The sequence below is a fragment of the Miniopterus schreibersii genome, assembly GCF_964146895.1.
Source record: "Miniopterus schreibersii genome assembly, chromosome: 11".
Lineage (NCBI taxonomy): Eukaryota > Metazoa > Chordata > Mammalia > Chiroptera > Miniopteridae > Miniopterus > Miniopterus schreibersii.
Window position 1 is genome coordinate 41,296,729 of NC_138111.1, and position 20,103 is coordinate 41,316,831.

At 32.6% G+C, this 20,103-nt stretch overlaps 1 protein-coding gene across 3 annotated transcripts in view; it reads right to left on the bottom strand.

The window, feature by feature from the left end:
* LOC308563987 (zinc-regulated GTPase metalloprotein activator 1C) overlaps window positions 1-20,103 on the bottom strand; it is a 35,202-nt gene that overhangs the window by 7,410 nt on the left and 7,689 nt on the right. For all 3 annotated transcript variants that reach the window (XM_081151694.1, XM_081151696.1, XM_081151695.1), the window contains 8 exons: window positions 19,642-19,738; window positions 18,400-18,491; window positions 14,953-15,012; window positions 14,109-14,146; window positions 8,848-8,894; window positions 6,992-7,078; window positions 4,412-4,456; window positions 226-282 (listed from right to left, as the gene is read on the bottom strand). In XM_081151694.1, the coding sequence (XP_081007820.1) occupies window positions 226-282; window positions 4,412-4,456; window positions 6,992-7,078; window positions 8,848-8,894; window positions 14,109-14,146; window positions 14,953-15,012; window positions 18,400-18,491; window positions 19,642-19,738 (523 nt within the window). The remainder of the gene's footprint in view (window positions 1-225; window positions 283-4,411; window positions 4,457-6,991; window positions 7,079-8,847; window positions 8,895-14,108; window positions 14,147-14,952; window positions 15,013-18,399; window positions 18,492-19,641; window positions 19,739-20,103) is intronic.

The window sequence follows — 20,103 nt, forward strand, 5'->3', positions numbered from 1 at the left end:
ACCACCATTTACACTATAATTTCTATAGGAAAATGTACTGTGATTTCCAAATACCCAATTTTCAAAATTTCCAAGAACATAATCATTAGGAATGGTATTTTATGTCAAAAGGATGACAGGAAGCTTAAATCAAGTGTGCAATTCTTTAAATCATTCCTGTAACTTCTATAACTTTGGAATGATAGGAACATTACAATAAAAATGACCAAAATACAGGAGACATACCTTATTCCAGAGAGACTGTCAAAGGCATGAAGATCTAACACATTAGAGAGATCAACTCTAAAAGAAAGAAAACCAATGTAACACTGTGAAATTCTTTACTCCCCTCCCTCCTTGATATATAACAGGTAATGCTGTAAGAATGTGAGGACTGAAACAGGCCACTATATCAGAAATATTCACTCTAGGACCCGTATCTATATCCAAGAATGTGATTTGATTCCATTTCCTTCAGAATGGTGTTGCATATAGACTGAAACTTCCTACTTAGTGCTCTATCTGAATAAACATTATATTGGAATTATTTAGTAGTAATTAATTAAGCCTTATTATGAAAGCAAGTATTCAAATCAGAAGAGAACATCATACCAAAACTAGCAATAGGTTTTTTTTAAACACATAAATTTCTAAAGACTAGTGACTGAGTTCCAATTTTTACATGACCCTACTAAACAGAAGATGGTGATTTCTCTATAATCAAAGCTACAATGAAAGAATGTTTAAAGAAAATGACAACCGTATAATTAAATTTCAAAATTAGATTCCAGGAACTTGCCAAACATTTATTAAATTTTCTCACAAGGAAAATCAAACTTTGTCAAAGTCAAGATTTTGAAAAATGCGTGAACATGTAAGCTAAACCACCTCCTTTAACTTCGCCCTGGCTGACCAGCTGTGTCTGCTTTGCTCATTCTCAACAGTCTGCCATATATTCACATTTGTGCCAACAACAGTCTGTTAGATTATGGATGCTTATCCTGGCACAAGGCAGACAAATTCCCATCTTATTAAAAGAAGAATACTCCAAAGTTCTGGGTTAATAGGCTGTAACAATATTTCAAATATTGGACATTCTACATTAGCAGAATTAGGAAAATGATCAAGTAAAAAAGTAAATGTTCCATGAAAAATTTTTTGAGAATAAGGCAAACATAAAGGGGGAAGTAAAGAACTTCCAAAGTTCATCTTTTCTCATTTCTTGAGCTATCTATGGCAGGAGTACCTAATCAATGAAGGCTTTCAATTGTCCCTATGTCTAAAGAATGCTTTAAGTAACCTAAGAACAGGGGCAGGAGAATGACAGGGAAGAGAGCTCTGGCTGTCCAAGGTGGAGAGAGGAGTGCAGGGCCTACTCCTGGGATATTGTCTATAGTCATCTTTTCAAAGTTCAGTGAGTCTCATGAACAGGGGCCACCAGCCAATTCCAGATCTATGAATTGTCAATACCACCCAATAGCTAAGTAAATCCTAAACTCTAGAATTAAATTGCCAAATGCTTTCCCCAGTGGCACCTCAAATTTCTATAGAACTGAACTAATCGCCTTTACTAAACCCACTGCTAACAACACCCTACCCAAAAAGTTGCTCCTCCCTTCCTGTATTTCCCAACTTGGAAGAAATGCACCATATTCAATTCATTTCCCAAGAGTCATCCTGCTTTTAAAATCCTTCACTAACTCCTTGCTGCCTACAGGAGAAAATCCAAATTATGTATCATAGCATCAAGACCCTCTGTGGTAAGCTCTCCACTTCTTGTTATGTCTCTTTTTCTCACTGCAAGGTAATACACATGTTTTAGCCATTCTGAAATATCCACAGGTCCCTTAGGCCTAGAAAGCTATAGCTACTCTTGTCCATCTGGAAAACTCCGATTCACTTTTCAATACTCAGGTCAATGATCACTTTCTCAGTCAAAATTTTCTGACTCTTCATCAAGAAGAGTGAGTAATTGTTCCTCTATCTTCCTCTTACAGGAGCCTGTGCACTTAATATTCCTGTTATATTAATAGTATCTGATATATTGGTTTTTGCTTATTTGCTTCTGTCTCCCTCAAATGACGGATCTCCTTCAAGGCTAAGTTTTTACCTTATCCATTGCTTAAATCCTTAACATGCCACAAAATGCCTAGCAACTAGCAGAATTCTCAATAGACAATTTGTTGAATAGATTAACTTATCATTAATAAATTGGATTTTGGTTTACCTCTGGTCAGTCCATTTATATCTCCAAGAATTTTTAAAAGTCCAAGAAAGGTAAGAATGGGACTCCTAATCTTCCCCTCCTGCTTCTGAATTCTGTGTGGTCCATTAGAACTCCCATTTGCCTCAAAGTCAACTTAAGACTTAACAATAAACAATGCTACACATCATTCTCATTCCTTAACTTATATAGTCTGAAGGTAACCTTTTCTTACACATGCTTATAGCAGCTTTACTATCGTCAGTTTTACTATTGTCAGCACTGTCAACCACAAGATGCTTAAGGAATTAAACACACCACACACAATAAAACAAAACTTCCATAGGAGTGATTTCAACTATTTTGTTAAAAACCAAATCTCTAGTTTCTAAACTGGCAAGTTCAAGTTGCTATGCCTCAAGGAATTTTGGGAAATATTTAATATAAGATTCAGGACCTAATAGTAAGAATTCTACCATGGAGTTCTGATCTTCACTGAAAAGGATCCTAATCCAACATCAATGCTCAACACAAGAAGTACTATTTCAGAAAGTCCCTAGATTCTCAGATGCACTGGCAAACACCAGACACTGAAGAAACAGAAGAAAAAGGAGGTTTTATTCCCTTCAGTCATCCATTTGAAGTAACAAAATGTAATCACTGCATGTTTGCTGTTCTATAACATCACAGAACAAATGTTAGAAATGTTATACAAACATCAAAACCGGTACATAACAAAATATTCAAGATGAAACCTTTATGCAGGACATAAAGGTACTAACAAAAAAAATTGAGCAAGATAAGTCCATGGACCGTTAAAAAACTGATTTAAGATGTTTGTAAATATGAACCAAATAAATACTATTACATCAGAACCACAGCTATTTATGGACATGATTTTTAAAACCTTATTTAAGCATTATACAGTTGTCTGTCATTTTATAAAGAAGAGAAAAATTAAGGAGAAAGGAAATGGTAAAACGCAATAGGAAGAAGACAGATACTAAAGAATGGTTCATGGTATGAGTTAGGTTATCAGAGATTTTCTACACAGGAATTTGAAATGCAAGGAGCACATTTGGTGTGTGCTTGTAGAGAATGTCCACTCAGGGCATTCTGCTACCTCTGCCAGCAGACGAGTGGCTCCTGAGAACACATACCAAATTAATTCCCCAGCTGCTGACACGCACATAAGCAGCTGCTGCTGCTACTGCCTAACACTTATGGTAGTCTGTCAGCACCTCTAATCTCTGCCATAGCAGACGAGCCACTCAATTTAGGCCTCTGCTGCACTTTCAAGGAAAGAATCTCTGAATTAAAACCTGGGTGGCACTAGACTACAAGCTATGAGTCTCAGAACTGCTGGCTACATGTTGCTGGGTCTATCAGCTGCTGAGCCATTCTCACACACACACAAAATGAGTTTAACAAAATACTCCTGGTACAGAAATGTCCTGAAATCATGATAACATTCAATGGAAAATAGAGTTCAACTTACAGAAATCCATTTTATAGATGTTTTAAGAACAGAGAATTTTATAAAGTAATGCAGATCTGTATAAACACAATGGAAAGGGAGCCTACAGGAAATGGGAATCAAAATTTTTGAAAAGAGAATGTATCAGGAACTTAAATAATGTCATATATTTTTACATGACATTGTTTTTGCAGCCATGAAACACTAAGAAGGTTTTTAAAAGTATTAAAAAGCTATTTAGATACAGTATCTCAAATTAAAAGATTCCTAATAATATACTTTTTTCAGATTTCTATACTAGTTACTTTCATAAGTGGCTGAAAGTCCTGTTTTCTTCTTCATTAAGCAGAAGCACAGCTACACAGTGTTGTATCATGGCTCTATAGTCTTAGTTACAAGGAGAAGCAAATATATTAAATAAATATGCCAAACTAATTTATAAAGAACACTCAAAACAACATTTCTGGGCCTTATTTGTAAAAATTCACATGTGCCCTAGCCAGGTGGCTCAGTTTCTTGGAGTGTCCTATGCACCAAAGGGTAACGGGTTTGATTCCCGGTCGGGGCGAATATGGAAGGCAATCAATGGTTATTTCTCTCTCACATCAATTTTTCTCTCTCTCTCCCTCCCTCTAAAAATCAATTTAAAAAATGCACATGTATTTTTCTTATATTAGAATAAAGCATATTTATCAATTATTTATTATTAACTAAAATTATTGTTAATATCACTAATAGTTTTTTAGAAGTACCTTGATCTTTGTGTTTCTATAATTTTCCCCAGTCCATTTATTGATCTGAAATAAATTTTAAAATGAGGAAGTAAAAAAAAAAAAAAAAAAGTTAAGTTTTTTAAAAAGCACACAGAGCACATTATTTCTAAATATGAAGTAAGCACATACAAATATATCTGGAACTAGAAAAGAAAACATAAAAATAGGAAAACAAAACTTGCATATTTTATAATTTAATTACTCTTTTCCTTCTAATCGTAAGTCAGGTATATCGTACTGAGGCATTAAAACATGATATGCAAAAATTTACTGCACAACTCACAGACCAGGATAGGGGCTACTTTGTGATTTATAAAAACACCTTCACTTTAGAAAATATGATTCATAAAATAGCTAGTGATTCTAATGCTCTTAAAATGAGTAAATAAGTAAAAAATTTTATTGATACCCAATATTCCCCAAGCATTGTTGGTGAAAATAACTATACACACGCTAGAAATCACCTGGCTCTGAGTGGCTGTGACTCTAGCCTGTCCTCAGTACTCACAGTAACACTAAGTCACACATCCAGGTTCTTTTAGAGAGTAACTTCTTCAATTCCCTGAGTAGAATCTCTCCCACTCTGCCAGCCCTCCCCATTCTGATACTAAGATAATAAAATAAGGCTCTCGTTATATGGCACCAAAAATACTTGTTAAATTTTCAACATACTGTACACCTGATGTCGTTATCGTTTTATCAATTCCATTGCCTTTAGTGTTGCTTGCTGATGATATCTGCTTTTTGTTCAAGCTTGTTCTCATGGGTAAGGCTTCCTGCATACAATGATTCTGAGGCAAGTCTCTCCACTATTACAAAATTCTTAATCTTCTCTTTTGAATGTATTCTATAACATGATGGCTATTTCCTCTCAAATATGTTTACCTTCCAACTCCCTCAATCTAATTCCAAGTCAGTTGCAAGTCTGATGTACAATGGAGGGTAAAAAGCCAAAAGGGTCTTTAATTTATCAATGTGCTTTGTCCAAATTCTTTTCTGGTATAACTGTACAGTACAGGCTGGCAACAAGTTAGCTAATAGTCAGTCTGGTTGCTACTGGAGATCCAGTTCAGTGAACATGGAAGTAGAAAAGCCCAGTAATAATAATCTCAGATCCAAAAATGTTTGCTGCATAGATTGTGTTCTTCTTTCTAGCAATCACAATGATGCATAGGATTTTAAAAAGAGAAACAAAATTTAGGAAACTAGTGTCAAAAGGGGTAAAAGAAGTAATCTTTATTCGTGGTTCATCTTTCTAGACTTCTCAAAATTGTCAACAATCTTTCTATTTCTTTCATTTTTTTATTCAATGTAACTTGAAATTACTACAGAAACTAAGAAAAAAAAATCTACAATCTAATAATGGTAAGAGCTAATAGCTCATTTACTACGTGCTGGGCACTGTGCAGTTTACCAACATTATCGCAGGTAATAGTCAAACCAAACTTATAAAGTAGGTATCAATCCTGTTTTACAGATGAGACTTAAAAACAGTGAGAAACAGACCAAAGATTAGAACCCAAGCAGACTCCAAAGTCCATGACCTTAAATACTATGCAATACTATCTGCCCTCCACATGGAGACATTATTACAGTTTTTTATAGTAAAGTCCAAGAGGATATTACTATTAAAATAAGACCAAATATGGAGACCAAATATGGAGACCAAATATGGAGAAAAACATAAATTTTTTTTCTTCTGTAATAGGCAATCTCCGAATGAGTCTCAACTTCATTGATTCAATTTATAACATATACTATATGAACTGGCATTAACAGATTCAAAATCTGATGTCAGCAGACTGTGCCCATTAAAGATAACTAATAATAAAAGCTATTCAATGTCCCTTTATAGGTGGCATTTATTAGTTTAGGTCTTATAAAGTAATTCAAAGTCCCTAAACTCTAACCTCACTTAAAAAGTCCAAATAACTGTTGGATCATTTAACACATACTTGAGTATCATTAATATTATCCTATATTGATTAGCCTTGGCCATGGACACTGCAGACATTAAAACAAGCTGGAAAAAGGTATGGTTAGCTGACAAAGTCAATGAGGGTTTGGGTGAGTGAGACCACATGGGTCAGGGAAGACGTCATAGAGAAGAAAGGGAGAAAAGGTGGAGCAGGGCTGGCTCTAGAGAATGGATAAAATTGCTGGGGTGGGGAGGGGGAGAAGAACAGCAGAAAAGATAAAGGAATGGAAGGACTGGCAGAGCGAGAGTGAGAACACAAAATGAATAATAAAAGGATTTTAGGAGATACATCCATGAAAAAGTAAGTAAATAATCATCCTGGGTACAATTAGAGAACTTGCTGTAAGGAAGAAGTTAAAGAGAAGACAGGTAAAGGACGATGAAGTCAGAGGACCCTGAATATCAGTCCATGAACCCTGAACTATATTCTGTAAGCAATGGGGAATAACCTCATATACTACTATTTACATAACAGTCAATTAGGCAACAACAATATATGTCATTTTCTAATGGTACATGGTAAAAATACTTTGTATAGTCCACTCTGAATTTGTAGGTACTTAACACTTATAATTTTGTACCTAATAGTTGTCCTTAGTTTGTTTAAATCCTCTTCTGGAACCAAGTCAGTTTTATTGATGATGATGATATCTGCCAAAGCAACTTGCCTAAATTAGCAAACAAGAACAGATGTTAAAAGAGAAATGTTAAGAAATTAAAATAGAAATGTCTCCTTCAGATCAATTATCAGTTAAAAACTACATAGTACTCTACATAGTAATCCAACTTACTTCTAACCTACCTATTCTTCAAATGGTAAGAGTAAATTATATTCATCACTATGCAAATTTAGATTTCACATTGTTCATGAGAAATTTACTAAGTGCTTTCACTTGCCACTCTAGAACTACAAAAACAAGCCTCAAAAAGTTTACAATCAAGGATTATTTACAATTAGGATGATTATCAACTCATGATTTTCTTTGTAAAGAAATGCATAAAATTCAGATATCCAACATGGTAAAAATAAGGATAGTCTACTTACTAAAATATTCCATGCAATAGCTACCATAATTTTCAAAGAAATATAGTGAATAGGTTTATTTAACATTAAAACTACATTAAACAGTATTTTTAAAAACTACACTTCAGAAGATTTATCAGGATCTCTAACAAATAACTACCTCACTATGAATATATATTTTCTCTGTAAAACAGATATACAGAAGTTCAGGTTAAAGAATCCAGTTGACAGAAGGCTGAGTAAGAAAATAGCTTACTATAAAGAGAAGTTATATATTCTATTAACAGGAATAGTAAAGCCAAGGAGTCTTTAAATTTTCCCCAATTCTCCAAAAAATTTTAATCACTAGACTGTTCCTAATCCTAGTTTTATGCTACCTGAAGATATAACTGATAAATAACAACCAAATTCTCAAAAATAAATAAATTAAAAGAGCAGGTTTCAATAGTATGCATATCACAATCCCATTATTTTGTTTAAGTAAGTTTTACATGAATAAAGACTAAATGTGCACATCTTAAAATATAAACAGTTACAATCTTTAAACTAGAGGTCTTTTATGTTTAATTTTATTTTGGCTTTTATAACATTTTGCTGTTTTCTATTGGCTTATTTATATTTTTTATAATAAACATTTTAATAAGGAAAAAGTTACAAAAACATTTAAGTTCAGTCTAATTTGAATCATAGCTATATACCAAATACAGTGTTTAGGCAGGATTACAAAACAACAGAGTACCACACTCCAAAACTATAGGGAATCAATCACTTGCAATCTTCATTATTTATGTCTGGATCATATATAGCAAATCTCATGGGAGCTCCCCCTTAAACCAGCAGCATATTTAGTAACTGTCATTTATACAAAAACCCTTTTCCCATTAGCAAGAATATGCTTAGGGTAGGGAAACTAATTTATTAAAATATTTATAAGTCTAAAGACAAACCAATCTGGAGCATAAAGGTATTTAAATAAAAAATGTTCTAAATGCCAAATTAAACCTATATCCATATTGGCTCCTCTGTTGTTCTGAATAAGAGTGAACATTTGAATCAAACAAATTACTGGTAAAGAAGGCAGTAAGTAAGCCAACTTTTTAATAATCATCTCAATCCCAAAGAAACAGTGAGAACAAAAAAATATTTTTAAAAGAAAGTAATTTTAAATGTCAACATTTCCTAAGCTCCTCACAAAGAACTCCTGTGCCCAGCACTCACTTTATGCTATAATAAAAAATAGTTTTAAATAAAATTTAGTTATCAGACCATTATAAATAGTTACCAATAGTTCAACTACAGGAAAAAGATAATAAATTCCTTGACTTGTTTTTATATTTCTGTTTTTTGTTTTCATATTAATAATTTTCTCTTTCCAATTAGCCAGTAATCAATATATACTTTAAATATGAATACCTAGAAGCTTCATTGATAAGGCCATCAGGTTTTTCTTCTGTTAAATGCTAAACGAAAACAAAGTTTGAAGAAAGTTACTGTGGGATGACAAAATCTAATGTCAACACAAAGGATTTTACTTCAGAGACTCCCTTCCTGCCTCTGATAAAGACTTCAACAAGCTCTATTACTGAATACACAAATTAGTTCTTCTCCATTTGCAAATTTTTCCCTACTGTGACCCTATAGGGTGTGTTTTGTTTTGTTGTTTTTTTTGGGGGGGGGGGGGGCGGGTGCTTAAATTGTGTCTTCTGACATCTTTTTCTTAAAAGAAAAACCCTCCATATTTAAATAAAGTCATAACAACATAGAACATTAGAGTTCAGGTTTTAGGCATTTTCCTTTTTATAAAATTGTTCTTGTTCTAAATATTTATTACTTATTAAAAAGATGGCGACTGAAATTGTACTTTCTTAAAATCTAATATACTTCCCTCAATTTCTACCCACTCAAGAGGACATAATAATAGGATTTGTTATAGCCTAATATACTTCCCTTAAAAAACTACACTTCAGAAGATTTATCAGGATCTTTAGTAAATATCTTCTTCATCACTATGAATATATATGTTCTCTGTAAAACAGATATACATAAATTCAAGTTAAAGAACCCAGTTGACAGAATGCTAATAATAAAATAGACCCACTCCCCACCTCAGAATGGTACATTATATTAACTCGTACTGGGCCCTTCATATACCCTAGAAACAAATATGCTGAGAGAAGGGCACAGCCCTAATTCTAGCACAAAAGCAGTTTATCATTTAGAAATACTTGAGTGATCTGGCCTCTCCATGCAACTGTTTATTTTGCTGACCTCTCCAGAGTCAAGCTGGCTCCAAAAAAAATATTTTGACATTGACTTAGAGGCCCACGAGGTAGTTCTCATCTCTCTGGAGGCAATTATTATTTTTCCATAATCCTATTTATATCCCTAATGTTATCAATGCCATAAGGTTCCCCTGAAAAATATTTCACCTTCATTATTTTAACTCTTAAAAGCTGCCTACTGAAGTTAGAGGCAATCAGATTAATATTCTTTATATTTGAATCAAACTTCGCAATTATTAAATCCTTTTACACATATTATTTCATTTAGCCTTCATAACAATTATAGAAAAAGGCTATTCTCCTCATTTTATAAAAGAAGAAACTAATTCTAAGACTGACCATTACAGGATACCCCACTATAGGGCTATTTTTCAAAATTGAAAATGTGCTCAATAGAAATAAAATGAACATAATTTTAAAATCTCTTTGAAAGCTTTGTCTTATAAAATCAGTCTTGCATACAGTGTTACACAAATGTTAATAACCACATAACAGTACATACATAAAGATTACCTAAAAATTACATTCAAAATTATTTTACCATGCTTGCTTCGGGACCATATACTGAAAAAATTATTTCACCAAACCAGTTTCACAATTCAAAGGGAGGTAAATCATTACGGTGCTTGGATAGTTTGAAACCTAAGAGCAAATTGGTAATAATTTTATTTAATAGTATTGGTTAAGTCTCTAGAGGAAAAACATTTTTCTCCTATAAGTTTGCCAAATTCTATTTTGGGGGAAACAAGGCTAAACTAAAATTACAGTAATGATGCACTTATTTCCACTTTAGGTGGTACAATCCTATAAATTTAACTGCAGACACACTCAAATTATGGAAGTCGCAGAACTTGGAGAATATTGTAGCAAAAAATCGTTCCTTGCCAGAAGACCAAGTTTATTACTTTTGCTAATTATTCTTGGCCTGAAGCTCTAACAAATCCTATTACTGTGTCCTCTAGAGAATAAGGCTGTTACCATCCTGGAAAGAGTACCTCACACCCAGGCTCAACAAATATTTGTTAAATGAATTTTAATTAACACCCCTTATTTGTTCACATAGATACATGAATGTTGTTATTTGAAAATTTTTGTATAACACTAAGCAACAAATCCCCTTCTATTCAGCAGTAAAACTATTTAGTAAAGACGTATTTTTAGCAAGTAATCTGTTCCTGAATGATCCTGTAATACTTAAGTTCTTTTAAAATATTTTTCAAAATATGGTATTGTTGACCTTTTGGAAGCTTTGTTTACATATGAGTTTGGGGTTATTGGCTGTGAGCAGGTGCAGTATAAAAAAGCTATGGCAAGAAAATTAGAAACTAGTTTTGAGTTTTCATACCTAAATGGAACCAATAAAATTGTAGTTTCACAAAGTAATTCATGTTTTTAATGCATTTACTCCTCAAAAAGATTAGATATCTTCATTCAAAGCTAAATGGGATGGATAATATTTTACTACCTCCAGGCAGTCGAGAAGTATCACATATAAAAACACATTAAAACTCTCCAAAATAAAAACCTGTCAACACATACAACTCTATTAAGAATATGACATGTAATAATCACATATATTTATAGCCGAAGAGATAAATGCTCTGTCCTAGGCACGTATGACGGCTATACAAACATAAAAAAATAATAAATGCAAACTAACATTTTCTCTGGATATCAGCCCAACATTTCCCTTATGCAACCTCCTATCTCCCCCAAGACAAACTCTACAAAAAGACTAAAACCAATGTCTGCTATTCAAAAGGACATTCTCCAATAATACCTTATACACCATTAAGTCAGATGACTTCTATTTATAAGGTCAAAAAATGAAAATTTTGTCATTCTACTCTACCTGTACAGGCAAGGAAGGAAAAGTTTTTGCAAATTTTTTTTCAAAATATTTATAAATATATATACACCTCCCCAACGGAGCCCTCATCTCTGCTTAAAGACTATGGCTTTTGCTTATATATCAAAAAAGACAAAAATAACTTTGGTACTAATTAATCCAACATATCCAAAAGATTAAGGCTCAGCCCTCTAACTTAATATACCATGAGAAAGAAACCCTTTTAAATAACACCACGGTAGACACAACTTCAATAAGGGCTATAGGGTATCTTTTTCTTCAGAAATAGAAACAAGCTGCATCAAAAAAAAAAAAGAAGGAAAGAAAAAAACACTGTTGTTGACCAAAGTGGAAATAAATCTAGTGTCAAAGATGTCAGATGACATTTTTTTAAAAAGCAGCAGTAGGTATTTCTTTTCAATGGATGGGTTATAAATCTAACACTATTTTAGCTTTTTTAAAAAGATTATTGCATAATGTCAGTCTATTTATTTTTCTGGTTTTTCCAAGCCAAACTGTTTTCTGACTGAATTGTTTCAACAGCTTGTGCGATAGGACAAAAGAACCAAAAAGAAACCTCTCCCTTGACCTTTTCTCTGTAACTTCATTCATTGATTTTATTGCATTAAATGCTGTCACATTTGTAGAACTGAAAAGAACAATGTCAGTGGTCTGGGTGTCAAGTCCTGAGAATAGAGAGCTGTCATTTGAAGTTGTCCAATTCTTTGCCCATGATTAAAAAATGAATATTTCAGATCAATGGGTGACAATCCCATTAGAGTGATAGCCCATGATATCAATTACCATTTCAGTTTCAATTTGGCTGGCTGGCCACAAGGTACCATTTCTCAGCTTTACTTTTGATGGGCTGGCTCTGTGAAGCATGACACCCTTAAATTGCTGCCCATTATCCAAGTGTCATTACTTGTACTGCCTCAGAATTCTCTGAATCACAAGCAGCTACTGAGGTCAAGCTTTGCAACCCGAGGAATTGGACAAGTTGGCAAATTCTTTATATAAAGGAAAAGTTATTTATCTAGCATCTGACTTCGAAAATCTCAAGTTTCCATTATCCTGACAGTATGTCAGTTTTATGTAGGTATATTGATTTAATAATTTAAAAGGTTTTATCAAGGTGGCAGGGGGTTAAACGTTTACTGTGTTTGCATTATTTAGAATGCTGTTTTGATTCTTTGGCCTCTATCACACTGATAATAGATTGTACTTAACTCCTCTCCATACCCAAATATACATATAAAATTATTCCTATAATCATAAATACATAAAGAGTCTGACTTTAGGTATGGCACTTTAAGTCTATATATTTAAAAAAATCCTAACTGCTATCTATCCCATACATATCCCAAATTTGGTAATAAATTTATATAGGAGATGAATTCAAACATGCCGGTAATAATCATTCAGAATGAAAACTTACACTTTTTTTTTGCTTCCTTCATCAACATTTTGCTAGAAATGTTATGGTATCAGTACAGTTGGATTTTTCCTGAGTGAAATTGTAATATTTGGAATCTCACTTTGAGTCTTAAGACTATTTTTAATAAATTTAGACTTAAAAATCTAAAAGGGAATTATCTCCCAAACTTCTCAAATTAGGGTGCTCTATCCCCCAAGGAACTGAAGGGCCAGAAAAAGGATATTGGTAACCATCTGACAAGCCTGCCATAGATTTCTAGAGCATCATTTTAATAAAGGTTTAGAAGAAAAACAAATTATTTCAAATTAATGTTTAGATATATTGTAGGATAGAATACAAAATGAACACAAATTTTTAAATGTTAAATTTAAACTTCTAAAAAATTATTACTTTGGGCACTCTCCATATCCCCAGATTGGAACTGTGAGAGGGAGGACAATTTCATTCTCTTCTTTTAGCAGTATTTCACTTGGTAAGTTGAGAAACACGATTTTACTTTATGTAACAACATACTTTTAAAAATCTTACTAAGTGCATCTTATAAATTGAAGCCCATTTAAAGTGCATCTGAGAACCTTGGTAGTTCCAAAAACATTTAGAGCAGGATGCCTTTTAATGAAAAGTTGCTCCTCACTAAACCTATGTATAAATTTTGATTTCTTCAAAATAAGGTAAAGCAGTATTTTTTTAAAGTTCAATTATCTCCAGCTTGTGTCCGATAGCAGTTTAACAAGAAAAATAAGCTCTCATATGCTTTATCAAGCTCAATTTCCTCTATCAATCAGAAAAACTCATCAACATTGGGGTTGAATCCTGCTGAGGAGTTATACACACCCAAACTTTATCATGTAATATCCTTATTACAAAATATTATACTTCCAACTTTTATCACATCAAGCCAGAGTAATAGAAATTATTTAATTCAAAAGCACAAAATAATAATTTAAAAACACACAAATTTCATCTAATGTTCAGGATACTTTTTTAAAAAAGATTTTGTTAAGAAAAATTTTAAACACACACAAATGTAGAGAAAATAATATAATCAATCCCCATATACCCAGCTCTTAACAAATTAGCAACTCACAGCAATCTTTCAACTTACTTTTAATCCATATTTTGAATCCACAACAGTTATAATACCTACAAAGAAATAGATCTTTTAATCACCTTTATACTTGAGAATAAAAATTAAAACTAACCTATTTCAGCTCACAAATGTTACTCAATAAAATACTGCTTTTTTCCCTCTTGCCAAGGCTATAATTTAATTCAATTCCATTAATAAGTAAATGCATTTTCAAATATGTACTGAGTCTCCAGCACTATTTTGAGGTACTAGAGAGGATATAAAATAAATAAAATTTTAAAATTAAATAAACAAGCTTTTTAGCTTATAATCCAAAATATTGAGACAAATTTAAGTTTCATAATATAAAGTGAAATGTGGTAAGTTACACAAGACGTGTTATTTCCAGTTCGTTTTCACATAATCAAAATCAAGACTCTTAACATTTATCAGAGCCAAATAACAGGGCCCAGGTGCAATGATTTTTAAATTATTTCACCTCTTAGTCTATGAAAGATCTAGTTTTAAAAAAGGTGAAGAGCTGTAGGGAAAGGGGTAAGACACAACAGAGGTGGGCAGATGACACATAATAGGACATAAATCAAACAACAGAAGTTATAGGAATCTACCTTTAAAATGAAAAGGAAAACTTTAGTGGAAGCACTAAATTGGGAGTTGAGATTAAGATCTGACATCCAATTCTACCATTGTCTGGGGCTTTAGAATCTGTATGAACAAAGACTTACTTCATCATCAAACTAAACAAGTTTAAAAAGAGTAAAACTGTAAGAAATTAAAATTATAACAAGAATGAACAAAAATCATCTTAACCATACAATAACATTTTACTTGAAAACAAAACAAAAATTATTTAACTTACCATCAAGATAAATATCAACCCCTAATTCATCGTCAATCCAAAACATAGAAGCTACAGCACCTGAAAATATATATAGTTTCTTCAAACTGAGAAACACAATTCTATCCATAATGTTTTAATTTGCCCCAAAAGAATTAGCAGGCAATACATATGCAAATTAAATATGGGTTTCCAATCTTCTTATGGGAATTACAGTGATAGAACCTTTTACTATTTATACCCATTTCTTCCCCTTTCTCTTTATCTTAAAAAACAACAGACCAACTTTTATCAAATAACAAACCCAACACCAAGTTTCTACCAATGTCATAATAATTTACCAACAGATATTAATTTGGCAATATGGCTGTGTGCACAGAGAACTTATTTTTATTTTCTCTCCTGAATATAATAACTATATAGTTCAAAAATAATAAATTCTCTCTCTAAAGGAAAGCAAATAAAAAAAAAAAGATAATTCCAAAATCACTTGTCCAAAAAATAAAAAAATGTACCTGTAAATTTTAAAGAAGAAAAAGGACAACAAAAAAAACTTACACTATTTATCTGATAGAAAATTTGGGTCTAGGGAAAAATAATTTCTAAGTAAGAAATTAAAACTTGTTTTTGACAGAAACTGGTTCAATACCAAGCCACACACCCTGATTAGTTTGCCACAACACTAGAAAAAGAAAACTGACAGCAAAGAAAGTATTTGATCTTTGAAAGCATCACAGTCCAGTTAGTGACAGGACTGTCTAAAACAATGAGTGTTGGGGAAAAACAAGGATAACTGAACTCATTCCAATGTCTAAAACTGTCCACCTACCCTGACAAGACATGGTCCCCCAAGCATCACTCTGTGTCAACAATGAAATACCTGTCAGCTGTTTACAGTGATTACTCATGCAAGATATAGCAAGGGCCCCAAGATCTAATGGTTTCCTGATACCTATTGATTTTTTCCCAAAAACTTAATAGTTTTCCAATTTGACTGAAATAGGATTTGTGAGTAACAGGGGCTGAATCAATGTCTGTCCCTTTCACGGAAATTACTTTACCATGACAATTATTTAGCTTAGAACTGGAAAGTGTCAGTCGCCTAAACGGGAAACAACTGAGTTGCCAATAAGAATTTTCTTCACTTAACTTGGTTAACAACATGAGTTTAATTAATGAGGGAGAAAAAAGTAAATCTATTATGAGTATCACTACTCCAAACAATAAATCATAAAATATATTAATTTTTTTCACTCACTATAATTCCTAACATTGTACATAAATAATTTTATTTTTTTAAAAATTCATGATTTCTATTCAGATAGCTTGTAATTCTTCTACAGTTAATATCTGCCTAGTGTTAAGTTGAACTGTAAGAGTGTATTAGAGCTTTTAATCTAAATCTGATGTATTCTTTGGTATAATACCAGGCTACACAAGAAAGAACTATTTCAAATTTAGATGCAGGTGTTTAGAAGGAGAAGCAGAGAGAGGGGAATGAAGTTAATCAGTAGTTCTCAAACTAGGGTATTTTTCTCCCCCAGGGAATATTTGGCAATGTCGAGATATTTTTAGTTGTCTCAACTGGGAAACTGCTACTGGCAGTTAGTGGGTAGAAGCCAGGGACGCTGTTAAACATCCTACAATGCACCCTACAACAAAGAATTATCCAGCCCAAAATGTCATTTGTGCAAAGGTTAGGAAATTCCAAGTTAGATTATAGAATCTTCCTTTTCAAAATCTAATAAAACAAAAAAGAAAATTTTAAAAGCCAAATGTTATCAGCAGCAACCAAATACATAGTCTCCTGCCTTAAATTTTGAAGAGTGGTAGTTAAAATAAGAAACATAGAGTTCTAAGTGACTTATGATAGGTCTTAATTCTACTCCCATATCCAGTAAGAGGTTATAGGGAAATAGTTTACAAAGTTCTAACGCTTATCAGAAATAGCTTTCAAAATGACAAGAAGTAGAACTGAGGGAGGAATAAGCAATATGGGAAAAGTCAACAAAAAAATTCAAGGGTAAAAGTTTCCTATCATCTCCAAATTTATGGGGAGGGGTCACTTTCTAGGGCTCAGAGAAAAATGAATCGAGAGGTCTGAAGCTCAAGGATGTCTTTGCACAAGGTATGGGATGTATATTCATGAGCAGTTAGAGCAAACCCAGGTGTGGTGAGCACTTGGATAAATGCTGATGGATGGAGACTTGACTGGGGAATACAGTATACAGATGGTATGTTGTAGAATTGTGCACCTGCAACCTGTATAATTGTTCACCAGTGTCACCCCAATAAATTCAATTAAAAAAGTGAGTAGCCCAGCTGGCATGGCTCAACAGTTGAGCATCGACCTAGGATCCAGGAGATCTCGGTTCGATTCCTGATCAGGGCACATGCCCGAGTTGCGGGCTCCATCTCCAGCAGGGGACGTTCAGGAGGCAGCCAATCAACGACTCATCATTGATGTTTCTATCTCTCTAACTCTCCCTTCCTCTCTCTGAAATCAATAAAAATATATATATTTTAAAATTATGTTTTAAAAAAAGTGAGTGGATAAACAAATTGTGGCATATTATTCATTCATATACTGGAATTCAGCAATGCAAGGAATAAAAAAAAAAGCACTTGGTATCTTAAGAGAGCTGAGCCTAAAAGTCACATTGCCTATTGGGTACTCTCAATCACCCCTTTTCCTTTTGCTTCTCCCTCTCTGCTCCCAGCAATACCCAGTTTTTAAACTGGAGCTCATGAGAAAAACAAGTGTAGGTAAAATGGGTAGAGTATATTACTGAACTTGAAAAATAAAAATATCAGGCATTTTTGAATGAAAAATCAAGTCACTTTCAAATAGAAAAAAAAAAAATCAGACTTTTCTACAGCAACATTCAAAGGTAAAAACTTCATGAATAAACATTATTCAATCTACACCAGGAAAAAGGCCCAGTATGCCTGATTTAACTCTACATCTTATAGCAGCATTAAAAAAACATTTTTAAAATTAGTAGTAGAAAAATAAAATGCTAACAATAATTTAAAGGAATAAGTATTGCTGAAATTAAAGTCCAAAAGCCCTTAAATATCTATAAATGACCTTCTAAGAAAACTGGATTAGAAAGTAATCATAAATAAAATCTTGGCAGAGTATGACCAATCAAATACAAACTTAAAAGGCAAATGTCTCAATTTTTCCTAAATTTCCATAGTTAAAAAATTTTTTGTTCCCACCAAAAACCCTAAAGCAATGAAAAAAAACCTTCAAATTCTATTATCAGGTTAAAAATACTAAGTACTTTGATCATGATTCACCTTCTGAAGAACATGATAACCCAGTATTTTTTGTCTGTTAACCAAAGATATATTTTTAAATCTAGAGTAAAGCTTTAATACTCATTTTAGATATTTCTCTAGTACATTTATTTTTAAATGTTTAAGAACTATATTCTGGTTATTAATAATGTCGTTTCTTACCAGGATCTGCTAACCCTGTGGTCTCTAGAAGTATGTAATCAAATTTCCCCTTCTTCTGCATCAAATTCTCAATAGCTCTAAGGCCATTGTCCCTGGAGAATACCAAAACATAATAATTGGTATTGGCCTGAATATTTTAAAGCAATCATTACAAACATTTAAAAATATATTCTGCAACATGAGACAAAATATATATTTAGGCATGTGAAAATTTAACTCACTCCCAAACTTCTATCAAAATGTCCATCCAATATTTACCAATGAGGGGAAAAATAGATGCATATACAATGATAGATAAAAAGAAATCAGATACATGATAAGTCAATACTTTAATTTTACTAAAATTAAAAGCAGAAGGAATTTTAATATACTTGACTATAAAGTAAGTCAGAATCTATTATTTTTCTATCTTTTGAAAAAAAAATTAACGTACAAAATAATGATAAAATTTATGAGTTACAGTAGTTTAATATAACAGCTAAAGGGACGCTACTATTAAATACCTTTTAATTCTGTTTTAAATTGGTGTACCAGGTTTTAATGTCCCTTTTTTCTTATAATATCAAAAGTGCAAGAAGATAATTAATAGATTGCACTTTGGTTGTTTAAGGAAATCTGTATGACTTTAGCTTTGTTAATACATTTGACTCAAAGTCAACACCTAAGATAATAAATGATGTAGAAAGAAACTGAATTCACTAGAATATACAAAATACACAGTACAAGTGTTAATTTTCCTAATTCATTCAACAAATATTTGAGTGACTGCTATGTTTCAGGTCCTTTTCTAAAATCTGTGGTATATTAGTGAATAAAACAGTCCTTGGAAAGGACTATAACTGGTGGAACATAATGTGAGAATTTTTGCCTTTTTTTATAGTCATTAATTTTTGTTTTTACAGGTTGAAGTCTTGGAAACAAGAACAATGACTTATTAAACAGAATCATTTTTTACAGATAAAATGAGATTTTCATGCACCACAGAGATTAAGCAAGCCCTGATATCGAAAATAAAAATAAAAAACTCTATAAAAGGACCAAAGTATTAGAGCACATAGAAACAGAAATAAGATAGCAAGAAACACTTTAAGAAAATGCATCCTAGTAAGTCTATTTTCTATTTGAAAATACAATAAAGCAGACTGTAAATTCAGTAAAATTACACAAGAAAATCAAAGCTGGAAACATAATCAGCAGATATTTATAGTAAACCAACTAGCACACAGTAAACACATTCCTCACTTTACTGAACAGCAGAGGCAACCGTTTCTAAGTTCCAGCCATTCTTCATAGAGCTCTCCACCTTGGCTCACAGCTAAGGATTTCTCGACTGCACTTCCTGGAATAATTAAATCAGAAGTACTCTTTAGATTATATTCACTAGCAAACAAACAAACAAAAAAAAGACAACAACAGAGCAGAATTCAAAACAGATAATGCATTTTATAACTTATTCTTCCATTCTATTCATGCAGCCTCACTACCTTAAACTATACTAACTCCAGGTTATCTAAGCTTTCATTTCTTACAGAGCATTTAAGCCCCTAAGGGGACAAATCCAAAATTAATGAATCATACTATACTTCCTCTTTAGGCCTCTCCCTTGCCCACTCCCATTTCCTAATAAGGTAGCTAGTTCAAAGACTCTTTCTTGTTTGTGGCCAACTTTCTAGATAGTATGTTTTATATGTTAGTTTTCATATG